At 52.1% G+C, this 23,170-nt stretch overlaps 1 protein-coding gene and 1 long non-coding RNA gene across 3 annotated transcripts in view; one reads left to right on the top strand and one right to left on the bottom strand.

The window, feature by feature from the left end:
- Window positions 1-11,772, bottom strand: part of TOX3 (TOX high mobility group box family member 3) — a 97,623-nt gene extending 85,851 nt beyond the window's left edge. For both annotated transcript variants that reach the window (XM_029075294.2, XM_029075295.2), the window contains exon 1: window positions 11,647-11,772. In XM_029075294.2, the coding sequence (XP_028931127.1) occupies window positions 11,647-11,733 (87 nt within the window). In that variant the 5' untranslated portion in view covers window positions 11,734-11,772. The remainder of the gene's footprint in view (window positions 1-11,646) is intronic.
- A 2,645-nt stretch (window positions 11,773-14,417) lies between these two features.
- LOC114815135 lies at window positions 14,418-17,408 on the top strand. The gene is made up of 2 exons (XR_003762910.2): window positions 14,418-14,831; window positions 15,567-17,408. It is a non-coding gene; the product is annotated as an uncharacterized LOC114815135 (long non-coding RNA).
- The last annotated feature ends 5,762 nt before the right edge of the window (window positions 17,409-23,170 follow it).

Raw genomic sequence — 23,170 nt, 5'->3', positions numbered from 1 at the left:
AAAAAATCTGAACTTCTCTGTCAGCAGAGTAACAGAGTGTAGCTAAAGGTCCCAGCTGTCGATAAAGTGCTTTCAGTTCTCGCTAGATCTGGTATTTTTGAAAAGTAAGAGAAATCCATTAATGCAAGTTGATAAATCTGAGGCTGCACGGTTGATTTTACCTGATGGAACGGCGATACTTTCGTGCGTTTCAATTTAAAAAGAAAAACATGCACGGTACAGAGAAAATCCCCGTCGGAAACAGCCAGCCAGAGGGTTGTAAATACCCATTCTCATTGGCATCCACAGAACAGCTGGATTCTTCCCTTCTGGATGCGGAGGGCTCAGAGACTTTTTGAAGCGGTGGAGGGGAGAGAGTGCCGACTTGCTCACCTCTTATATTTTCCATAAAAATGGCAGCTGGGGAATCAGAGGCTTCTAGGGAACAGGTGAAGTAGCTCTCCTGCCCAGAAAACTTGCACTGGGTCAGCGCAGCACCTTTCAGTCAATCGGACATATTTCTTGAGCTCTTACTGTGTGCAGAGCACTGTGTTAAACACTTGGAAGAGTGCGATATTACAATGAACAGACACATTCCCTGCCCACAGAACAATGAGAAAAATCACCAGGAAGCAGGGAAAGTGTCTGCTGACTCTGCTGTATTATACTCTCCCAAATGCTTAATAATAATAATGGCACTGAAGCACTTTACTACGTGCCCGGGGGTAAATCCAAGGTTATCAGGTTGCCCCACGTGGGGCTCCCATCTTCATCCCCATTTTACAGATGAGGAGGCTGAGGCACAAAGAAGTTAAATGGCTTGCCCAGGGTCACGCAGCCGACAAGCGGTGGGGCCGGGATAAGAACCCAGGACCCCTGACTCCCAAGCCCGGGCTCGCTTCACTAAGCCACGCTGTTTCTCTTGGACACCCACGCGGGAGTGTGTTTTCGAGGTGGGCCGGTGAGGGGGACGAGCATGTGGCCTAGGAGAAAGAGCTCAGGTTACAGCTTCCTTACTAAAACTATTCCGGGGCTCAAGGAGTCATGGCGGCCTGCTTTCACTTTATCGGGCCCTTAAGGGAAAAAAAAAAAAAAAAGAAGTCCTAAATCTAGGCTAATGCCCTAAGGAAGAAACTAATCGAGGTAACATTATCTAACTGATAAAACAGAAAGTGTCAATCAACAGGTCCACCCGAAGTAGCCTAAAATAAGAAGGCATACCCCTAACTAGCAGTATTTGTGCAGGAGAGCTACAGACTTCCTGCTTTCAAGACTAAAGCGCACTCTTTCTGTTACAACCAATATATCCATCACAAAGAAAATAAACATTTCAAAATAGGCATTTCAGAAGTAGCTCGGCACACTATGGGTATTAATCATGATTTTTTAAAAAAAGGAAGAGAAACCCCAACTTTTTTTGACTCATACAAAGTTACCCACACAGCGATTCAGAGGCTCTGAAGTGGGCAAACTACCATAATAATAATAATGTTGGTATTTGTTAAGCGCTTACTATGTGCCAAGCACTGTTCTAAGCGCTGGGGTAGACACAGGGGAATCAGGTTGTCCCACGTGGGGCTCACAGTCTTAATCCCCGTTTTACAGATGAGGTAACTGAGGCACAGAGAAGTGAAGTGACTCGCCCACAGTCACACAGCTGACAAGTGGCAGAGCTGGGATTCGAACTCATGACCTCTGACTCCAAAGCCCATGCTCTTTCCACTGAGCCACGCTGCTTCTCTGGTACAATACGGAACTATTCACCAGGTAACCCATTTTCCACTTTGGTCGGCAACTTCCTTGAGCAAATGAGAGTCCAACAATTATTCCAAAGCATGCAACACCTTCTATAAACAAAGCGACTAGAGTATAAGGGAAGGCAAGTCTACCACCTGGTGTATTATGCCAGCATAAAAGATAGAACAAGGACGTGACCACGCAAGTTTCTATTTTGAAAGTCAGCTCACTTGGCCTGATGTGTCCGCTCACTCTTTCTGTCGCGTGCTCACCAAATTTATGTAATATGTCAAAATTGAGGACTTAACCAACTTGTTCTTATTAAAGTAAAAAGTTATTTTTCCCAATCTAACAGCTGTGCAGGCTACAGGGAAAAAAAAAAAGTTTACTCAACTGGGATCTCCAGGGGGGTGCCCGCGGATACCCCGGAAGAGATAGAGGGGCAAAAGAAAGAGCAAGAAGCAAGCCTCTTCCGTCTTCCCGCTGCTGCCCGGTTTCTTCCCAAAACCCATGAAATGGAAACTCATAACCAAGGGGAGAGGTCACGTAGGAAAGTTAACCCCTACAGAGTTATCTTCCCTGCCACGCACTAGATTCCCATTAGATTATAAATTCCTCAAAGTCAGGGATCGTGTCTACCAACTCTCTTGTACTCTCCCAAGTACTCACGTGGACAGGGAACATGTCTATCACCTCTTTTATATTGTAATAATAATAATCACAATGGTGGCATTGGTTAAGCACTGATTATGTGCCAGGCACTGTACAGAGTACCGGGTCAGAGACAAGCAAATCGGGTTGGACACAGTCCCTGTCCCACGTGGGGCTCCCAGTCTCAATCCCCATTTTACAGATGAGAGAACTGAGGCCCAGAGAAGTGAAGTGACTTGCCCAAGATCACACAGCAGACAGGCGGCAGAGTCAGAATTAGAACCCAGACCTTCTGACTCTCAGGTCCATGTTCTATCCACTACGCCACGCTGCGACTCACCCAAGTGCTTTAGTACAGTGCTCTGCACACAGCAAGCACTCAGTAAATACAAATGATCGATCGGTACTGTATTTTGCGCATGATATTCGAAAAACACCACCGATCGATTAAGTAACAACACCTGTCTGAAACCCCTACAACTCAGGATTTCCATTTTGCAGCACAGAGTCTATGGTTCCCAACAGAGAAGGTACCCTTTGTAACGAATAAGGATAAGTAACCTAACTATTGCAAATTGGCTTTCCTAACCAATGTGCAATATAATTGCAGGAAATTCCAGTTTGAGGTTGTGGTGACAAACCATAACTTTTGAAGAGGCTGTCACTGGAAGCCCTAAATGGAATTATTAAAGGGTTCTGCATCTGATCAACATATTTTTCTCTTTAAGAAAACTAACTGAGGTACTGCAAAGGAAGTGATATTCTAGGGGGATGGCAAATCTTAATTCTCTAGAAACTGAGTTACACATAGCTCAGTGATGGTTATGAACTGAAAATAAGCTCTGATAAATTGAAATGCCAACACTGGAAACCAGTCTGTGGATTTCTCCAGCACTTATTACAGTTTCTAACATTTAGTAAGCACTTATTACAGTTTCTAACATTTAGTAAGCACTTTACAAATGCCATTAAAAAAAAAGAACCCCCCACCAAAAAAGAGGTTATTGTAAGAGTGGCTCCCCCCCCCCCCCCCCCAGTTTTTCTGCACGGTGAGCTCTCTCCTAATTCATTCACTCTCCTCTTTATCTTTCTATTCTTTTTATTTGATTTTTATGTATCCATTCTGGCCATCTTGTAATTATCAAGTTCCCTATCCTGTTTGCATTCTATTCATAGTGAGTTGTTTTGCTTCTATTGTTTGTATAAATACCTATTGTTTGAGTTCCTCCTGGTTTTATCACTCCAGATTTCATTTATCTAATGGCTGCTAACTCAAAGTTGTACTCATTGAGAAGCTGACTGAGCAAACAAACAAAAGAGCAAACAAACTTCCTAAATCAGTCAACAGCTGATCTGTTAGATAGGGCCTTGTTGTGAAAATGTTTTTCACCGGATGCGGAAGCTACAAGCATTTTACTTTCTAATGCTCAGCTTTGGGCAGAATGTTGCTATTCGATCAAGTAAGTTAGTGCTAACTCTGTTCATTTTATGTCTTTGAGAGATGCAGAGTGGTATAGCAGAAAGAAGACCCAGACTACTAATTCCAACTTGGCCGCTGACCCGCTGTTTGTCCTAAGACAAATCAGTTAAACTCTCTGGGCCACGGTTTCTTCATCTGTAAAACGGGGAGATGATACTTGATCTCCTTCCTTAGACTGTGAACCCACCTTCTCCAACGAGTCTTCCCCATTAGTTCCCAGGGCCAGGTGCTGTATAAACTCATCAGTCGTCTCTAGGACTTACCATCAATCAGCCAATCGCTGGTATGTATTGAGCGCTTCCAGGTACCAAGCACTTGGGAGAGTGTAACATTACAGAGTCGGTATAGATGTTCCCTGCCCACAAGGAGCTTACAGCCTGGGGGGCGGCGGGGCGTTACCATAAATAAATGAACTTTCTATCCATCCTCAGAACTTTTGCATAGATTTTTCTTCAGTTTGACACTCTATTATTCATTTTGACGACTCCGTCTGCTGACGTCAACCTCCTCTAGACTGCGAGCTTGTTGTAGGCAGGGAATGTGGCTGTTCAACTGTTATATTGTACTCTCCCAAGGGCTAAGTGGAGTGTGTTCTGCACATCTTAAACGCTCAATAAGTACCACCGATTGATCGATGCTCTGTTAGAGTGTAAGCCTCTTGTGGGCAAGGAACAGGTCGCTTCTTTGGTTTGTACTTTCCGAGTGGTCAGTGAAGCGCACTCAATAAATATCACTTCTATTTCTTTTACTCTTCAAATTTAACTTATGTTCCAGTCTATATTTCGGATCTCGGTAAGTCATCGGTGCACTCGACATCATTTCCGACGGGAAAATTATTTTTTTAGCAGTTTTTTGCTTATCGTTCTAGTTTCGTGAAACCTATTCGAAACATTGCCTTGGGATGACTCTCTGCCTGACTTGGGAATCGATAAAATCTATAATCACTCGAGATTAGGAATTCATTGGAAAACAGCATTGGAAAATAGAAAGAGGTCATTTGAGAATGGCCCCTCATTTGAATGGTCATTTGAGAAGTGAAATTTGCAACTAAAGAATGGTAAGTGGAATTTTGAAGGAAATGAGAAAATTTATGGGAAAGAGGGGATTAAAAAGTTGAATAACGCTGTAACGCAGAATACTCTGGAATCCTAAATCCTAGATGCATAGAGCCTTAAAGTCCATATTAAAAACTTCATTAGCGTTAACCATAGATCATGGTATTTCAGGACAGGGAAGAACACACATAAATGAAGTTAATGGAAAAAGATGGGTCAATAATTTCAACCGCCTCATCCAAAACTCTGACCAGCCGAATTAGCAGATTTAAGGGTTATTTCCTTGTATTTTTCCTGACTCCCACACTCCGGTGGATGTTCTAATAAATAACAAAATGACCTCAAACCAGCAGCCAAAGAAGGACGGAAGAGAAGCAAATGGCCTGCATGAAGCCTACCACCACAGAAAGTAAAATCAGCTTCAGGGTATCAAGAGTTGATTGAGCAATCCAGAAAAACCTTACAATAATCAGCTGGGCTCTCTTTCCATCTCTGAGTCTCACCTCTAATCTTCTAATATCACAGGCACCTGGCATCTTTAGTTACAGAGGATCAAAAATGAAGAGGGAGTTAGTAGAATAAATTCGATTACGCAACCGCGGGAGGATGCGATCGCTTCTGGACTATCGGATCTCAATAATATTTTTCCATTATATTTATTTAGAACATGCTCTCTATTTCTCAAAGATGTCTACGCGGGACCACATTTCAACTCCCACATCCCCAACCAGAACAAAGTAAAGCCCTCATACATCATCAAAACCTTCCCTGATTACACTGTAATTGGCTTTAAGGAAAACTGCTGAAAACCCAACAGTAGGATAGATCTACTTATGCTACATTAACTATTAAAAAACCCTAGCGCTCACCACTTCGGCATGTCATCCATGCAAGTGGTTTAGGAGATGGAGAAGGTACGGCATCCATGGGATAGAAAACGTGCACTGCACACTCCAATTACCGTTGGCAATATTTTGCAAGCACTCACTCACTCAAAGCCACATACTTTAAAAAAAAAAAAAAGAAAGAAATTTTGCCGCCTTTGTCACACGGGAGTCCGTTTTCAAATCTGGTTGCTCTTAAGGCGTGATCCACGTGGCTGGGCTGGCAGCACATTTTCATGTTTTGGTTTCAATTCCAGCATCTCTACAGACTGCCATTCTGTTTCATTCGATTAACGGCTTATAGGGACACAACGAAACGGGGGTCAAGATGGAGCGTCCTCGGCACCCCAAGCCCCGCCTGAAGGCTACCGCGCCAGGCTGTGTCAGAGAAGACTAAACCCCATTCCCCTAAGAACAGATGCGTGAAAATGAAGCCACTCTAGAAGAAGAAAATCCGACGGGAACCCAGAAGAGATAAAATCATCAATAGCCAGAGTGGGAGGTGAAATTTCAGGGCCCTAAAATGAAGCCTAGATCATTCTCTCTGTTGTACCAATTAGGACTCATCCCACATATACACATGAACAAACACCCACCCAATTAAACACAAACTTGGCCTCGTTTAGGAAAAAAGACAACCCTCCAGATTAGACTTCCTCGAAAAGACAACCCTCCAGATTAGACTTCCTCGACTGTGAAGAGGCATGGGGGAGAGAGGGAACGGGGAGGGAGGGAACGAGCGGCCGAGAGAGGGAAAATACCAACACGTGGCCATCTTCGTTTTCATAGCTGCCTTCTCGCATCTCAATCTTCCCGAAGTCTCTGCTGGAGAATAACCCCTCTCCTGACCGCCGTAGCCAGACTGTTAACTGCCGCTGTTTGTCTCCCAACAGTCGATTCCCACAATGTCCCCCACACGGCTGGAGACTGTGCTTCATTATGTCTTTAAAAACCTTTGTTCTACCTTCTACGCTTGCCCCATTTCAGCTCACGATTCAGCAGCTGCTCGGATTTCCTGCCGCCATTCATCGGGCTCGCACGTCCCGCCCGGCAGAGCCGGGTCGTAGCGAGCGCCGCTTCAACCCTGACGAACCGCGCCGGTGGCAGGACCTCACTGTTGGGGAGCCTGCCTTTGCCACTGGATGTTAAGTAGAGTTCATGAGGGGATGCTCAGGAAACAGCTCCCCTTAGGACTCACTGTCACAGCCGGACGCTCGACTTTGGCTCTCTCCACTTTTTGTCTGGGATGAGAAGTTTCTCTCCTAATGGAAATATCCGCTTTAATCATTGGCTTTTCTAGGTCCGGGCTTCCCTACGCAAGGTGAGCCAGCAGACTGCGTAGGGTGCGGAACTTTGGTGAGAGTCTGCATTTCCACGTTGCTAACTTTTGTTGAAGACAGCGCTTCCCCACGACAGACGGGTACAGAACGCTGGTCTTCTTGAGGCTGCACAACGGCGTGCTGAGTACGTGAAGCGAGCCACGATCATCTGCCTGTCTTCTCCTGTATGGGCCTTCCAGGCCCAGCCACCGGCGTTCAACCGACCCCCGGAGGAGCGGCACAGAGATTCTCCGATGGTACTGGAAGACCGTTGCCCGGCTGGTTTTCCGGTCCATCAGAAACAGATTCTGACGGTCCGACCCGGAACCTATCTTAACGTGTTTCCCTCTGTTGGAGCGTAAGCTCCTCGTGGGTAGGGATCCCGTCGACCAACTCTCTCATCCTGTACTTTCCCAAGCATTTAGCACCGCGCTCCGCACCCAGTAATGACTCGACAAACACCACTGACTGACACAAGCGCTCAAGTACCCGCTCTCATCCTTCCACGTGGCAACGGCTTTTATTCAGCTTAGTAGAACCGGTCCTACTACACAGCTCCGCTTTACCTCACTGATTAAATGCACATGGAGTAGCAGGAGGAAAAAAGTGTGCGGAACATACGGTTCTGCCTCAATTCACTCCTACTTAGGAGACATTTAGTTTTTTACGCGCATCATCCTGAACCCGAAACCTTTAAGGCTTCGCCTTGATATTCGCCCGATTTCAGGCACCGTACCGGAAGGAAGATTTCCGAAATTGTGCGAGTCCACAGGATCCGCCTTCCCAACTGGGAGAAAGTTTACTAGCCAAAATGGCAAAGCCCGGTCCCCGATCAGAATGTCTCTTTGAGATGAAAAACACAAACGGGATCCGGTCAGAGACCAGATCGAAAGAGATGATCTTGGCTTAATTTCTAAATACGGGAAGGGGTGCGGAGAGGGAGCGGGGGTATTGCCGGAGTAGATTTTATACTTGTGCAAATAATAAAACGCTAACGAGGAGTCACACTGCAAGCTGCTCCAAAAAGTGGCACTACTGCAGAAATGAAGAGACATACCCAAACTGTGCAGGAAGAGCAGGGGAGACCTCAAGAACAGACCCGTCATTCCACCCCATCTTTAACGCCCCAAGATACCTTCCGGCCCAGTGGCTCGGGATCTTTCGACGGAACACTCGGGAAAGCAACAAGGATCGCTCAAGTTCTGACCCGTGACAGGTCCCTCACCCAACAACTCGGAGATAGTTTCTTCTTCCACTTCAACTCTGAAGCATTTTTGAGGAGCTGACTTTGAAATACGGGACTTCTGCCAGCCCCCTCTCGACACGCGGGGACCGAGGCCAAAACCCACCCGCCCGAAACTGATAACCCAGTTACCTAACCCCGACATCCCACGCGACGGCCGGACGTGTCACCAGCCCTCATTTAACCCAAATTTTAAAACCCAAGCCGGGCCGCCGGCTCTTTAGTAAAATCCGTTCGCCGATCGATCCCTGGCATCGACTCTGCGACCTATCGCCGAGGGTCCGACGGAAACGAAAAGGCGTGTCTGGGTCTCGCTCTTTTCGGTCACCTCCTAGGGTCCACCGGGTCCGCTCATCGCTCCGGCGCCATTCTCCTTTGCCTTTTTTGGCTTTTTTCCGGGCTCTTTCCCTCTCCGCCCCGCCCCGCCTTCTTGGGCCTCTGGACGCGGGCCCCATACACCACCCCCGGCAACCGCGACCGCTACAGGGTCCCTTTAAACACTAAGCAGGTTTATGACATCACGACCATTCCTCCCAAGGTCGATTTGCATTCCGTTCCCCTATTGGAACCGAGGCACGAGTGACCAAAACAGAGGGAAGAAAAGAGACAAAGATACGGGGAGCAGTAGAAGATGGATTCACTTAAACAAAACCCACACCTTATCTGTACACCAAGGGACGCTAGCTCTCGACCGACAGCATCCGCTCCGAAAAACAACGAGCGGCAGAGCCTCTGTTGGAAACGAAAGTGGAAATCAGGCCGTAGGAGATACAAATGATTTGTAGGTTTAGGAATCCACGAGCGCCTCACGCATCGTTAACCGACTTTAACGATCCCGAGTCCGATCCATCTGAAAACTTTCTCCGACTCCGAGGGTAACCTTCGGGCCCCTCGAACGTCTTCCACGCGTTCTCCGTGGACACGGGACGCCGCCGTCCCGAAGAATCGTAACGTACACGGAACATAAAGAGAGCACGCGCACGTTTTACTGAAAGTCACCGACGGCTAAAGAGAAAAGCGAACGGAACTCAGTTTCACGGTGTACAGACGCAGAAGGAAACTTTCTACCCACGGCAGGCGGGGTCTCTTCTAAAAAACAAGGCCGCCGTCACCGACGACGGAAACAACACAAGAGAAGACATCCCCCGGAATGCGGACGGCAGACACGTCACCCACCGGCGATAAAGTCAGCACGGCTAGCCCAGACTCACGCCTGAGAGATGACCGTAGGGGCGAGCGGCCTTTAAAATAAGATGCGACCCCTACGTAGCCTCTTTCAGCACAGACACCAACCAGCACATCCGCACCAGCTCTCGTCCCATCGAAAGAAACCACGGCCCGGAGCGAAGACCGAGACGCTCTACCGAGACACGCGCCGGTAGACCTTCGCTTTCTCTCCCCTCGCTACGGTCTAACGGTAACGAGAAACCGCAGGGGTTCAGGGCTTCCGGGCAAGTCGTCGTCGGAAGAGAGGGCGTTTTTTTTTTTTTAAGCTTCCGGAAAGTAAGCGCGAACGGCCCGAAGCGGCGCGGCCTCTCGACCGGCACCGACGTCAGCCGCCGCACCTAACCCCGGCAAGGGTCCGGCGTGCCGCGGGCAGCGTCACGGACGCCGGCCGGATCGCCGACTCACTCGGAGAGCGACCTCATCCCGGGAAGGCCGCATCGCAGGAGAGCACGACCGCGATCCGCCGCCGCCGTCGCTCCCCTCTCCGACGGAGCGACCGACGCCCGCCGTCCGGGTCTCAGAGGCCTTCGCCGAGTAAACGCGCCAGGGTCGAAACCTTCTGAACGGCCCTCCCCGAACGGCCGGAGCACGCAGGGAAACGCCCGCCGTTCCCCGTACGCACCCTTCCGATCCCGAGCACCTCCGGGATCTCTCCCGACGGAGACCCGGCGCGGGCCGCGGCGGCCGGACCGACCCGCCGGGTTCCTACTCCGACGCCGTCCGGCCACCGCCCACCCCTGGATCGCCGAACGAGGCCGCGGTGCCAGAAACGGAGGCCGCCGGCCTCCCGAAACAAGCGCCCGGGGAGTCGCGCGGAGTCCGCGCCACGGAGCCTCAGGTCTCGGGGGGGGGCCGAGGGACGAGGCCGATCCCGAAGACCGGCCGGCGTGCGTCCGAACCCGGGGACGCGGGGCCGGCCGTCGTGGCCGACGCGGTCCGGGGCCCCCGCGCCGTCCGACGGGACGACGGACGCCGAGAGCCAAAGGGCGGGGGACGAACCTCGCCTCGCGACGGGAGGCCCGTCCTCCCTCCCCCGGCGTGACCGTCGACGCATCGCTCTTCTTTTCAGAGGGCACGGGAGCCCGGCACAGGGCGGGAGCCCCTCCCCGGCGAGGCGGGCACCTCATCGTCTCTCGCGAACTTCGGGCGCGGAGGCCAGAAGGGAACGAAACGCGGGAGCATCTGGGGGGAACTGCCCGGCGAGAGGTCTCCTTCTAGAAACCGGTCTTCTTCCGTTTAAAATCCGCGTCGATAAAGCATTAAGAATGAATAAAAGGCGTAAAGGGCATCTGGGGCGTTTTCGTTCTGTCGTCGTCGGTCCGGTGATCAGCAGCGGCATCTTTAAGTCGACGGGAGGGAAGGGGAAAGCGGGGCAGGGGAAAAACCGATTTTTTTTTTCTTTTTAGAAGCCAAACTGGAGCCCCTTTCTTCCCCTGGCCTGGCGGGGAGGGGGGAGATCCGCTCGTCCCTTCACTGGGGCGCGCCTCCCGACCGCTCACGGGGTGCGGAGCGCTGTGCTGAGCGCTGGGGGAGTCCACCGTCTGCGACAGACAGAGGCGATCGCGGAGGATCTTCCCCAAGCAAGGAGCGGGGAGGTGGGGGGGGGGGGGCTTTCGGGGAATCCGTCTCGGAGTCGCCCGAACTTTGGATGCCCCAAAGGCGGAGAGGGGGGCTTTTCGGTGGGGGCGGGATGGGGAGGAGGGGGCCGACAGCGGGGGGCCGCCCCCCGCCACCCCCCAAAAAGTTTTCCTCCCGAGATCGGGGTCGCCCCGGGGAACGGCGCCAAGGGGGAGAAAGGCCCCCCCCCCCCCCCCCCCCCCCACCCCCCGCCCGGGCCCGGCCGGGGGGGACACTCTCCGTTCATTCATCCGTTCCATCGTACGTACTGAGCGCTTCCCGCGCGCACTGTAGTAAGCGCTTGGAGCGGCGGGGCCCGGGGAGGAGGAGGAGGAGGCCGCACGGGGGAAAGGGAGGAGGAGGAGAAGGGATCCGGGAGAGACGGACGCCCCCCGGGAGTGTCCCCCCCACCCCCCCCCCCCCAGGTCGTCCCTCCCCCCGGGGTCCCGGTCACCTTGGTGTAGCCGTAGTAGCCCAGGCACTGCGCGAAGTCCAGGCCGGCGGGGTCCCCGGCCGCGGCGGGGTAAAACCTCACATCCATGGCCGGGCCGGGGAGGGGCCCGGGGGGGGGGCCCGGGGGGGGCCGCGCACCGACGAGCAGCCCCGCGAGCGGCGGGAGAGCGGGAGCCGCCGGGGGCCCGGCCCGGCCGGGGATGGGGATGGGGAGGCCCGGCCGGGGGCGGCCAGGGACGGCCGGGGACGGCCAGGGATGGGGAGGCCGCCGCTCTCGCCGCCGCCGCCGCTCTCGCCGCCGCCGCTCCGCTCCGGCCCGAACGGAGGAGCGCCGCTCAGCAGTCAGGGGGCCCCTGCCCCGGCCCCTCCGGCCCGGCCCGTCCCGTCCCGTCCCGTCCCGTCCCGTCCTCCCGCTCGCCCTCCTTCTCCCGGGCCGGACCGTGCCGTGCCGTGCCGTGCCGAGCCCTGCCCTCCGCCGCGCCCGCCGGCCGCGCCCCCCGCTCCGCCCCGACCGCTCCGGGACCCGCCCCCCGCTCCGCCCCGACCGCCCCGGGACCCGCCCCCCGCCCGCCCCCACCACACTCTGCTCGCCCCCCCCCCCTTCTACTGGCCCGGCCCCGGGACCCGCCCCCCGCCCCGACCACTCTCCGCTCAGCCCCCCATACACCGGCCCGGACCACACTCTGATCGACCCCCCCAACCTCCCCCCCCCCACTTGCCCGGACCGGCCTCGGGCCAAGCCCCCCTCTCCCGCCCGGACCGGCCTCTGATCGCCGCCCCCCCCCGCCACCGCCCGGACCGGCCTCGGGCCCCGCTCCCCCCCGCCCCCCCAGGACCAGCCTGGGGCGCCGCCCCCCTCCCCTTCCCCCCCTTGTCCTCAACCTGTCCCCCACCTTGTCCTCCTGGGGGGTGGGAGGGTCCCCTCCCCGTCCCCCTGCCCCCCGCCTCCCTCGGCCCTCTCTCCGCCTCCGGCCTCGACGCCCTGGATGGATGGATGGATGGATGGATGGATGGATGGATGGATGGATGGATGGATGGATGGATGGATGGATGGATGGATGGATGGATGGATGGATGGATGGATGGATGGATCGACGGGGTAGATTCCGGGGGTCCCGGAGGCCGCCCGCCCCGCCCCGCATCATCGCCGTCTCACCTTCCCCCCCCCCGTGGCCCGCGGACCCTCCTAGGCCGTGAGCCCCTCGCGGCCGGGGATCGGTCCTCCCCGTTGCCCGGTTGTACTTTGCGAGCGCTGGGCACGGCGCCCCGCACGAGGTGAGCCCTCGGTAAATACGAGCCGATCGAACGTGACCCCGCCGCGGGCGGGGATCGTCTCTCTCTGTTGCCCGATTGTACTGGCCGAGCGCTCGGCACGGTGCTCTGCGCACGGTGAGCGCTCGATAAACACGATGGAGTGGATGGATGGATGGATGGATGGATGGATGGTTGGATGGGTGGATGGATGGTGGGTGGACGGGTGGACGGACGGACGGACGGACGGATCGGCCTTGGCGCCCTAGCTCTCTTAGAGGCTTTCGCGGCCTAGCGATCGGGGGCGTCGATTGAGCGCTTTCTCTCCGCGGAAGGCCGTCGCGCATCCGACCTCATCCGTTCTTGATTCTGTTCCTCTGTCCTCCTCTCGTTTGCCCCCGGCGGGCGCCCCGAGCCCTTCCCTCTTCGGTGCGGCGGGCGCCTCGAGCGCCGTGACCGCCGGCGTCCCCTTGCCCTCCCTCGAACCCGGGGCCCGGGCCCCCGTCGGCCCCGTGATCCCGCCCCCGGATCCCCTGCGCTCCTGGGGTGTCCTCCCGCGGCCGGGGGGGGCCCGACGTGGATCTCCCGAGCCGCGCTTTTCAGGCTCGGCCTCTCCCTTCCCGTGTTCCTTCGGTCTCGTTCTGCGTTCGAGGGGGTGTTTCGGTGACCGGATCCGACCGGGTCGCTCCCTCCCCCCGGAGAGGACGTCCCCGTCTTCCTGAAAGGTTCTGGGGGATCGACTTGGCTACGCTCCGACCCCACCTCTTCCGAGTTGCGACTTCTCCCCCCGCCCCGTCCCGCCGCCCCGTCTTCGGTTTCCTCGAGTGGATTGACCGTCGTTTGACTTCTACCCCTCCGGGGGAAGCGGGGTCCTCGTAGAGGGACGTTAGACGGAGGTGGCGAGAGCGGCCGACGGAAGCATTTCCGCCAAAGTTTCAATCCTCCGAAGGCCGACCTGACGAGGAGAATACGTTCCCGGGAATCTTTCGCTCTCCCGCGGTCGCCCTGAGGTCGCACCTGTCGTGTCAGTGGCGATCTCGTCTCTGCTTTAAAGCTCTCGGTCTCGTGACGGATTTCTTCCGCCCTGCGAGTGGTCGGTGAGCCTCGGTCGCACCCGGTACACCCGCCGGATTTTTGCCCGTCGAGAGGGGGGAGGGAGCGAAAAAGAAAAGAAGAAAACCGAATCGAGGCCGCGGTGATGGATTATAAACTTTTCCGCCGCCGTCCGTGGGCCGGAAGTCGTTTTTCGGCATCGGCGTGCGCGTGGGGCAGAGAAAAGGACAGGCGGGACCGAGCGTGTCCTTTAAGAAGGGGAATCGCTCGGATTCTACCCCCGAACCCCGACTCCGGTGCCCCTCGCCCCCGAACTGCGATCCCGCGTCTCCGTCCCGTACGGACGGCGCGGTGACCGTGCCCCGGGGCGCGGCCTGCTCGCGCCGACTGGCTGGGCGAGAGAGATCGTCTGCCCAGAGCGTCACGGACTTGGCTTCCCAGGCACTGGATGGTGACCTTTTCTCCTTGCCAGGAGGTTCTGGGGCCCTTCCGGCCCCTCGGATTTGCGGGCCGGAGCGTCCGCCTGTTATTTGGGTGGCGGGTGTTTCGAGATCCCGCTCTCGCCGGTCGACAGTTCGGGATCTGTCCGCCTGCGAAGATCGCCTGCTGTCCTGGGTCTCTGGAAATCGGGATGGGTGGGATGGTCGTGACCCCGAATCCCGAAAGGATTAGAAGCCTTCTCTCCGGCGTGGCCTTTCGCCGCACGCTCCTCATCTTCGTGTGTGCCGTGGCGCGTCTGGAGCGATTTGAGGTTTGATTACAGCCGTGATAAAAGTACAGTCAGGGTGACTGAGTGACTGAACCGAATGCCGTGATCAGATCTCGGAGATCGGGAACGTGAAACGGAAAGGGCCCAAAGATCCGGAAATCGCGTGGTTTACGGTGAGTCGTGGTCGTGAAGAGGGTGCTGACCTTGCGCGGTGAGTCGCACGACTGTCGACGGCGACCCGGGTGAAGAGAACTCGCGTCCTTAAAAGCCGGTTTTGGTTTTTTTTAGAAGTCTGGATGCGTGTCGCCGATATGCGCAGTGTTTAAGATCCGGTTTAGTCGTTGAGCTGAATTGCATCGGTCCGTGTAGTTTTGGAGTCCGGCTGTAGGGTGGCTGGGATCCGATGCAACGTTGTGTGGCACTGAATGGGCCACTCTGGAAATTAAAATCCTCTAACACATTTTGCCTCCTCGAGGAAAAATGTTGGAGTGTTCGACTCTGGAACGGTGCTTTTTATTTAAATGCAGTTTGCTTGTCGTGCTATTTGTCATTTTAAGCGTCTGATTCTTTTCGGTACGGGTAAGCGGTTTTGTTCCCGAGATGACGTAGGCAAGGGTTTCCTTTGCGCTCGATAGCCTTGAATTGGAAGGGACTTCTTCAAGAACATATTTTCAGGAGGGTTTGAATTGATGCTGAATAATGCTAGGGGTTACTGATTTGAAGATCTCACAAGGTTCAGCTGTTGAGCGAAATTGCCCTCTGGAAAAAAAAATAATAAATGGCACTTCGGACCGTATTAAAACACTGTACTTAAATTCCGGGCATAAGAAAACAGTCGTAGGTTTGTAAATGATTTTGTCAAACTGTAGTTTGATGTTTTTAATTAAAGCGTGACGTTTCTATTTCAGAGCCGTATATCGAAAGTAAAGGGCACGTTCTTTGAGCGGCGATATCAACCCTCTGGATTTGGCAGAACTTTCGAGAATGTCTCGCTGGAACCGAGAAGGCGGCATTCATGCGAGTGATCCCAGCAGCGGAGATGGTGACTCAGAATGCCTGAGTTTTGTTCCTTTGCTTCGTCACTGTGTTTCGGCAGGATCCCCAACGTTGACGAGTCCCCATTTAGGTCCAGAAAATGAGGACGATAATACTCAACTCTTAGATAAGCGTTTCCTCCGACGGAAGGCACCGTCCGAATAGATTCGTGCAGATCGTCTTGCCTTGTGGCAAAATGAACAGCAAAGCATCGAGTGGGAATCAGCAAGGCAGACGTTACGCATTTCCCGTCACCCGTCCCTCGAGGACCAGTCGCGTAGTCTGTTTTCTTTAACGTCGGAATCCGTCATCGTGTCGTAAAGTGCAGCGCTTTCGGAACCGAAACCCCTAGTGCGTGGTTTGCTTTTTTTAATCCAGTTCATCCCCGTGAAGTTTAAAGAGTTCACATGGCTGGAAATCAACGCCTCTCGCTTGAGGGCTGAACCTAATGGGGGTGAAATGAGCCCGGATATTCCCCGGTTCCCGCCACTGTGGGGAAAAGAAGGTTGGGAGTCCAAATTCTGACCCAGGGTCCCTCATTACAGTCTTGGGTTGTAATTGCTACGGCTAAATCCTGGGACAACTGGCATTTGAGGAAGTCCCGCCTGGTGGCTCAAGTAGGACCATCCCGAAAGGAAACCTGATATTAGACTGGCAGATCTCCACCGGCGAAGAACGGCCAGCGGGATTTTTGTCCCCGGTTTGAGTTGCCATCGAATCCGAACGTTCCTAGCCCCCCAAACTGGAATGAGAATCTCAAGCAGAGGTTCTTTACAAACTCCCTTTGAGGACCGGGAAACGTTTGAACCTAGGAAGCGAAAAGTCAGAAAGTTCAGTTCCAGATTTGTGCGTAGAAGGTAGGCTTGGAGCTTATCACGACCTCATTACCCGCTCTCAGGCACCAGGAGAGGATCCCTTTCCTAAGTGAGCTCTAATTGAAACCTACCCCTATGGAAAATGCGGGCACCTTTAGGCGAGACTATATCATAATAATTTAAAAAAAATAAAACTTTCATATAAAAAGATGAAAATTAATTTCCAGAAGCATGAACGGTAGCTGAGGTGCTTTCTAGCTTTTGGAGGATCTTGTTTCAAAAACGGCGCACCCGATACAATCGAGAGGCACACAATTTTCACTCTCCTTTCAAAGAAAACCCCAAAACTGCTATTCACAGAAACACAAAACTGGTTAGTTGTCTTACTTGTTTTCTGAATTATATTCCGTTTCTTTTAAAAGTGAAAGAATGACTTCTGTGCAGGAACGATTTATAGAGACAGAGTGTTTATCAAGTGGTTTCTCCGCTTTCATAAAAAACAATTTATTTTCACTGAACTCCTAAAGATAAGCATCAAAGCCAAGAGGAATGTACAATGAAGTTTATAATTACACTACAGAAACAAACACAGGGCCGTTTTTATTTTGCTCAAGTGAAAGAGGCTTTATCGAAGAGACAAAGGTGTTTGGCTTGGTTTTCTAATATAAGTGAGAGTCGAGAATCCCGGGGTGGAAGTTGGATGATAATCCACAGGGGTCATGTGGATTAAACTCTGCCAACTAAAGGCACAGTATTCCTCCTAAACAAAAACAGGCACGTATCAGAACACGCTAGGTATTTTATTCTTTATCAAAGGATGCCTTACCTTGAGTGCGCTCGGTCGGTTGGGTGGGGTTTTTTTAATAAAACATTAAGTTATCTGTTAGAATTCCAGTTCAAGATCTAGTTTTAGTCCGCGTAATTATTTTCCATTCTTGAAGTCATTGATAGATTCCTTCTTCGACAAGCATTTTCCACTTTACTGACCTCGCTTGTACAGATTTTATTATTAATATCCACAGGACAATAAAAATGTAAAAATAACTGCGAGGAGAACCGGTCTAAATGAAGATACCGTGCCTTAAGAAATGGAAACAATTGCATTTGATCACATAACTGCCCAGAATTCACAGCAAAATAATCTCCCCTAATTTACACAGATTTGTGCATGCCAAACAGAAAAGAGTATTTGCTTTTCAAGTAATAATGCAGGTGCTCATTCTGCAGTGACTAAATCTCCAGCTCATCAGACCGCTTCACCAGAGTAGGACATGGCCTTCTTTTCTGGAAGAGTTTCAAGCTTCCTCTCCAGCCTTCTAGCCACCTGTTTACTGAGTTCATACTCCAAAGACGATGCATGCAATTAGAAACAAGGAAATGAAAATAAATGACCTTGTTTGTTATTTATAACAAAGAGGCTCGGCAAAATTAATGCTAGGGGGCTTGACCTTTTGACCCGAAAGAAAGCGCAACCCCATGACTCTGTTGCCGGCAGACAACGGTCCGGCAGCCGGCATTGTTCGGCAGACCTGCCTTTCGGCGGACACTGAAAAAGCATATTCAGAAATATGAAATGCCCTACGAGGTAGATCAGGGATGTTGCATTAAAAAAAAAAAAACAGGCCGAAAGCGTTACATTCATTCAAGGAGTGGAGTTTTTGTTTTCAGAAAGCTAAAGTAAAACCATTTAGCGCAGCTGTTCGATATACTCTTTGCCCATTACCCTTTGAAAAATTGAAACCGGCTCGGAGGATTGTCAGGGAGGAAGGTGCCAGGGGTACAGTTTGGTGGAAAAGGCACTTCTGGTTTCCTTGGGTTTGTTCTTGGCATTACGTGTGATCCGAAGAGCGCGTGTAAGTACGGTCACGTGGTTGAGCTTGCGGAGCTGAAAGGTTGGAAGATCCTGAAAGAGATAACTAAAGGAGATTAAATAATATCTCCTCTTGGGTACTTTCAGAGCCTACTGTAGAGACTATCCTTCCAGAAGGATTTAAGAATGGCCCAGTTGAACTCTTGAGGATTCCTCCAGCCAAGCGCGCAGTGTGGTCCTTGGCACTCAGCAGATGTTCGACAGATACTACCGGTTGGCTATTTTGCAACCTAAAATGAATCATAGGCCACTTCTGGCAAAGGGCGATTTGGGCTAGCCTACGGGTCTAGCTTTCTCCAGAAACACATCCCAAGGTGCAGAGCCATAAGTGAGCAAGGATCACTTAGGGTTCGGTGGGTGGTTCGGAGAACCTGCCAACTCGTCTCAACCCTTCCGGACTACTTCCCCCTGAAATTTGTTTCCACATGAAGTGTGGGTGTCCTGTATAAAACCAAGGTTTCTTTAACATTCGTGGGCTAAATATGCTGAATACCAATTATTCTCCTCAAATATTGGTGATTATTATAGAAATGATTCTAGAGAGATTCCCTACACAATACTTTGTGTATAGGAAGAGGAGATACATCTTGAGGGAGAAAAGCATTTCAAGGAGAGCTTTCAAGGAGATCTGGAACCGGACATGAGCCTGAGAGAGTTTGGAATGACATTAAACTGGCTTGTTTTAATTAGCCTCGGCCAAAAAGAAATTAGTCGGTGAGCAAGAGTTGTAATGAAGATTGAAAATATGACCCAGGGCTCTGTTAGAACTTCTCTAGGTCACTGTTTTCAATGCTGCCTGTTTCACCATTGCATGGTAAATCTAGGAAGGGCTGTGTATAATCAGCCAGGGTTAAAAGTATTCGTGTTCTAATAGGGTTTGGGCATCTAACTCTCTTCCCAGAAAGGGAAAATTTACATGTAGACCAGGATTGAATTTCTTTCTTCAAAAGTGGTATTGAGAAGCCGCGTGCTCTAGTGGATAGAACACAGTTCTGGGAATCAGAGGGATCTGGGTTCTAATCCCTGCACCACCGTGAGTCTGCTGTGGGACCCCAGGCAAGTCACTCAACTTCTCTCTGCCTCAGTTACCTCATCTGTGAAATGGGGATTAAGACTGTGAGCCCCCCATGTGGGACAGGGACTGTGTCCAACCTGATTAGCTTGTATCTACCCCAGCCCTTAGTACGGTGCCTGGCACATAGTAAGTGCTTAACGAATACCATTTAAAAAAACATACCGTGGTTAAGGTCGAAGTGATCGGTTGTCCTCTGTCCTTAAATATACCTGGGTCAACTTAACCTTTCTTCTTTCTCCAATTATTTCCTCTGGAAGATCTGGAAAGCTCTGGAGAGATTTATGTTTTCCCTGCAGGGTTCAGGCCCGCTTTACCTCAGAGGATGCTCCCACTGAGGCATACCGCCCAGGTGCTTGGAAACCGCCGGGCTGTTTCGACCATTAAGACGTTCGGCCCTGTCCTGAATGATGTTCTTATGTTACTCTGCGTGCGTGAAGTCCAACATGATCACATCGTACAGAACGCTACGTGGATGTGTACGGGTATTAAGTGTACATATCTGTAATTTATTTATTTCTATGTCTGTCTGCCTCCCCCTCTAGATTGTAAGCTCGTTGCGGGCAGGTAATGTGTTCTATTACGGTGTTGCCGTGTACTCTCCCGAGAGTTTAGTAAACATTCGGTAAATACGACTGATTGATCGGTAAGCACTCAGTAAGTACGATCGATTGACCTGAAGAGCTAACACCCTGCCACCCCTCAACTTAGCCCCCCAACATCTTGGCTCTGAGAAGCTGATGGACTCTGAGATCCCACTCTTACTTTGCCCCCAAAGCAGGAGTTATGTTTGGGAGGTCTGAAAGCAGCATCCATCTTTGGGAGCTCCCAAAGGGGTAGCCGTCGTCGAATGGAGTTTCAAGGGGAAACTGAGGCCCTGAGGCCAAGACTTGCCTCGTTCACTGTCTGAAGCCAGCCCCGGGGGTGTTTATTGCTAATGGTCTCCAAAGACGTTTTGGGGGCCTTTACCGCCATAAGCCACTCTCCGGAGGTGAATTATGCCATCTGAACCTATTTGGCCTTCCAGTTCTGAAGCATGAAGCCATCTTGCCTGCTTGACGTTCAGTGGGCTACATGCCCTTAGTGCAGGATTGAATGAATGAGACTAAAGACCCGGGAGCCCAGAGGGTTTTATTGCCTGAAGGGGTAAGGCAGACAGTCGGGGGGGTGTGATATGGGAGAAATGAGGTAATACTTCCTGATGGAAAGAAACCCTTCTAAAGGAGGGTAGGAAGGGAGTGTTGGGAGAGGGAGATGAGGAGAGCGAGTTATATTTTGTTCTCCCTTAGAACAAAACTTTCCTGCTCGGAGTCAATCTGTGCTCTGGCAAAAGGAAGCCAGGAAGAGGCTATTTACCTTTGAGGGTGTAGCTGGGCTGGGAGATCTGCCTGTGTAAACAATGTTCCCAGGTGTTGAGGAACAACTGAGAGGAGAAGAAAGGGAGGGAGGAGCTTGGGTTCCTTTACCTGGGTAAAATCCAGAATCTGGGGAGTCTTTTTCCACGCCACATATCCTACGGTCCGAGTCACAGAGTTGGGAGAAGGATACGGCGGCCCAAAGGACCAACGAGAGGGTTACAAGTGAATGAAGAGATCCAGTCCATGTCCGCGTATTCCTGTCCATCAGTCAGTCAATCAACAGGATTTATGGAGGCCTTCCTATGTGCAGAGCACTGTTCTAAGCCCTTGGGAAAGCACAATACCACAGAATAAGCAGACGTGTTCTCTGCCCATAACGGGCTTTGAGTCTAGTGGAGGAGACGGACAGTCATATGAATAAATGAGTAGTTCATAGTACATAAGTTAAAGATACGTGGGGTTGGGGCCAATATCAAATGTCTAAAGGTCGCAGATCCAAGTGCATAGATGACGCAGAAGAGAGAGTGAGATGGGGGAGAGGGGGGCTTAGTCGGGGAAGGCCTCTTGGAGGAGATGGAACCTTAATAATGCTTTGAAGGTGGAGAGACCGGTGGTCTGGCATACGTAATGATAATGTTGGTATTCGTTAAGCGCTTACTACGTGCGGAGCACTGTTCTAAGCGCTGGGGTAGATACAGGGTAATCAGATTGGCCCCCGTGAGGCTCCCAGTCTTTCATCCCCATTTTACAGATGAGGGAACTGAGGCCCAGAGAAGTGAAGTGACTTGCCCACAGTCACACAGCTGACAGGTGGCGGAGCCGGGATTGGAACCCATGACCGCTGACTCCCAAGCCCGGGCTCTTTCCACTGAGCCACGCTGCTTCCCCAGCGTGGGAGGGGGGGGCGACGTGGGAAAGGGGCTGGCGGCGAGATAGACGAGAATGGGGCGCAGGGAGTAAGTAAGGAGTATAGTGTGCGGGCTGGGCTGTAGTAGGGGATCACTGAGGTGAGGTAGGATAGGGCGATGCGATTGAGTGTTTTAAATCCTATTCCTAGCCTATTCCTGCCCTACATCTGATACCGCGTCGGTCTGCTTTAGCCAGTTTTTCTCCCCAGAGCCTGGCCTTGCCACTCATCTCTCTCTCTCTCTCTCTCCTTCCCACTGTCTGTTAGCTTTAGGTTCTCCGACCTCACATCTCCCTACCTCTAAATAGTAAATAATAATGATTATGGTATTTATTCAATGCTTACTGTGTGCCAGCCCCTGGGATAGATACAAGTTAAATAGGTTGAACCAAGTCCCTGAGGGAGTAGAAGTTAGTCTCCATTTTACAGATAAGGTTACTAAGACACAGAGACATTAACTGTCTTGCCCAAGGTCACACAGCAGGCGCGTGGCAGAGCCAGGATTTGAACCCGGGTCCTCCGACTCGCGGACCCTCGTTCTTTCCACCAGGCCACGCTGCCTCTCTGGTTCCCTCTTCCTCATGTTCACTGTCGTTCCTGGCCCTGACTCCTGTTCTGACTCGGTCAACAGATCACCTCCTGGGAGTTGTCCTGGAATCGTCAGAGACCTCTGAGGTCAATCAGTCGTACTAAGCTCTTATGAGATATTCTGGAAAAACCAAAGCATCTTTTTATGTACAGAGCTCGACGCGTTTCCAACCACAAACTAAGCAGCTGCCTTGCGGTAGTCAGCTCCCTGGCCCCAACGAATGGGCTCACGTTCTCAGAATAAGGACACCGATAGCGAGAAAGAGGGGACCGACAACAGATACATAAGGAGAGATGAAACAGTGAAACGCAAAAACAACATGAAAGACCAGGCCACTGATCAGTGCAGAAAAGAATGATTAAAAAGAGCAATGAGGCACTAAGGCTAGAGGCTGCTTCAGGGCGTGCCTCCTAGTAGAGATAATCGCTTAAAACGGCCTTGGACGGAGGGATGAGCAAAGATGAGTCAGGAGATTATTCTACAGAGAGGAGAAGGCACGAGCTATGGGTTACAGGTAGCAGAGTTCCAGAGTAAGAGCAGTTTGGAGTTTCGCTCCGGTGGAGCCAAGCCGATGAGCTGGTAGGGACCGGTAGCAGGAGGAGTGGCTAAGGAAGAGGGAACGAGCCGACGGGAGAGATTTGAAGCCGACGGGCAGGTGGTTTCGTTTCCTACGAGAATAGCAACGACTGGGTCAAATCCTCCCGGCCCACCTCCGCAAAATGGGCGGGATCTCTGTGACAACTACTTCCCCGGTCTCTGTCATCTGTCCCTTCCGTTGACAACCGACAGTCCCCATCATTGCCCTGTTACTACCAAGTTGCTGGCACCTTCCAGGGTTTCTTTTTGCTCACAAGTCGCCCATACAT

This window comes from Ornithorhynchus anatinus, chromosome 11, assembly GCF_004115215.2.
Source record: "Ornithorhynchus anatinus isolate Pmale09 chromosome 11, mOrnAna1.pri.v4, whole genome shotgun sequence".
Lineage (NCBI taxonomy): Eukaryota > Metazoa > Chordata > Mammalia > Monotremata > Ornithorhynchidae > Ornithorhynchus > Ornithorhynchus anatinus.
Note: the sequence above shows the minus strand (reverse complement) of the source record. Positions and strands in the feature narration are given on the sequence as shown.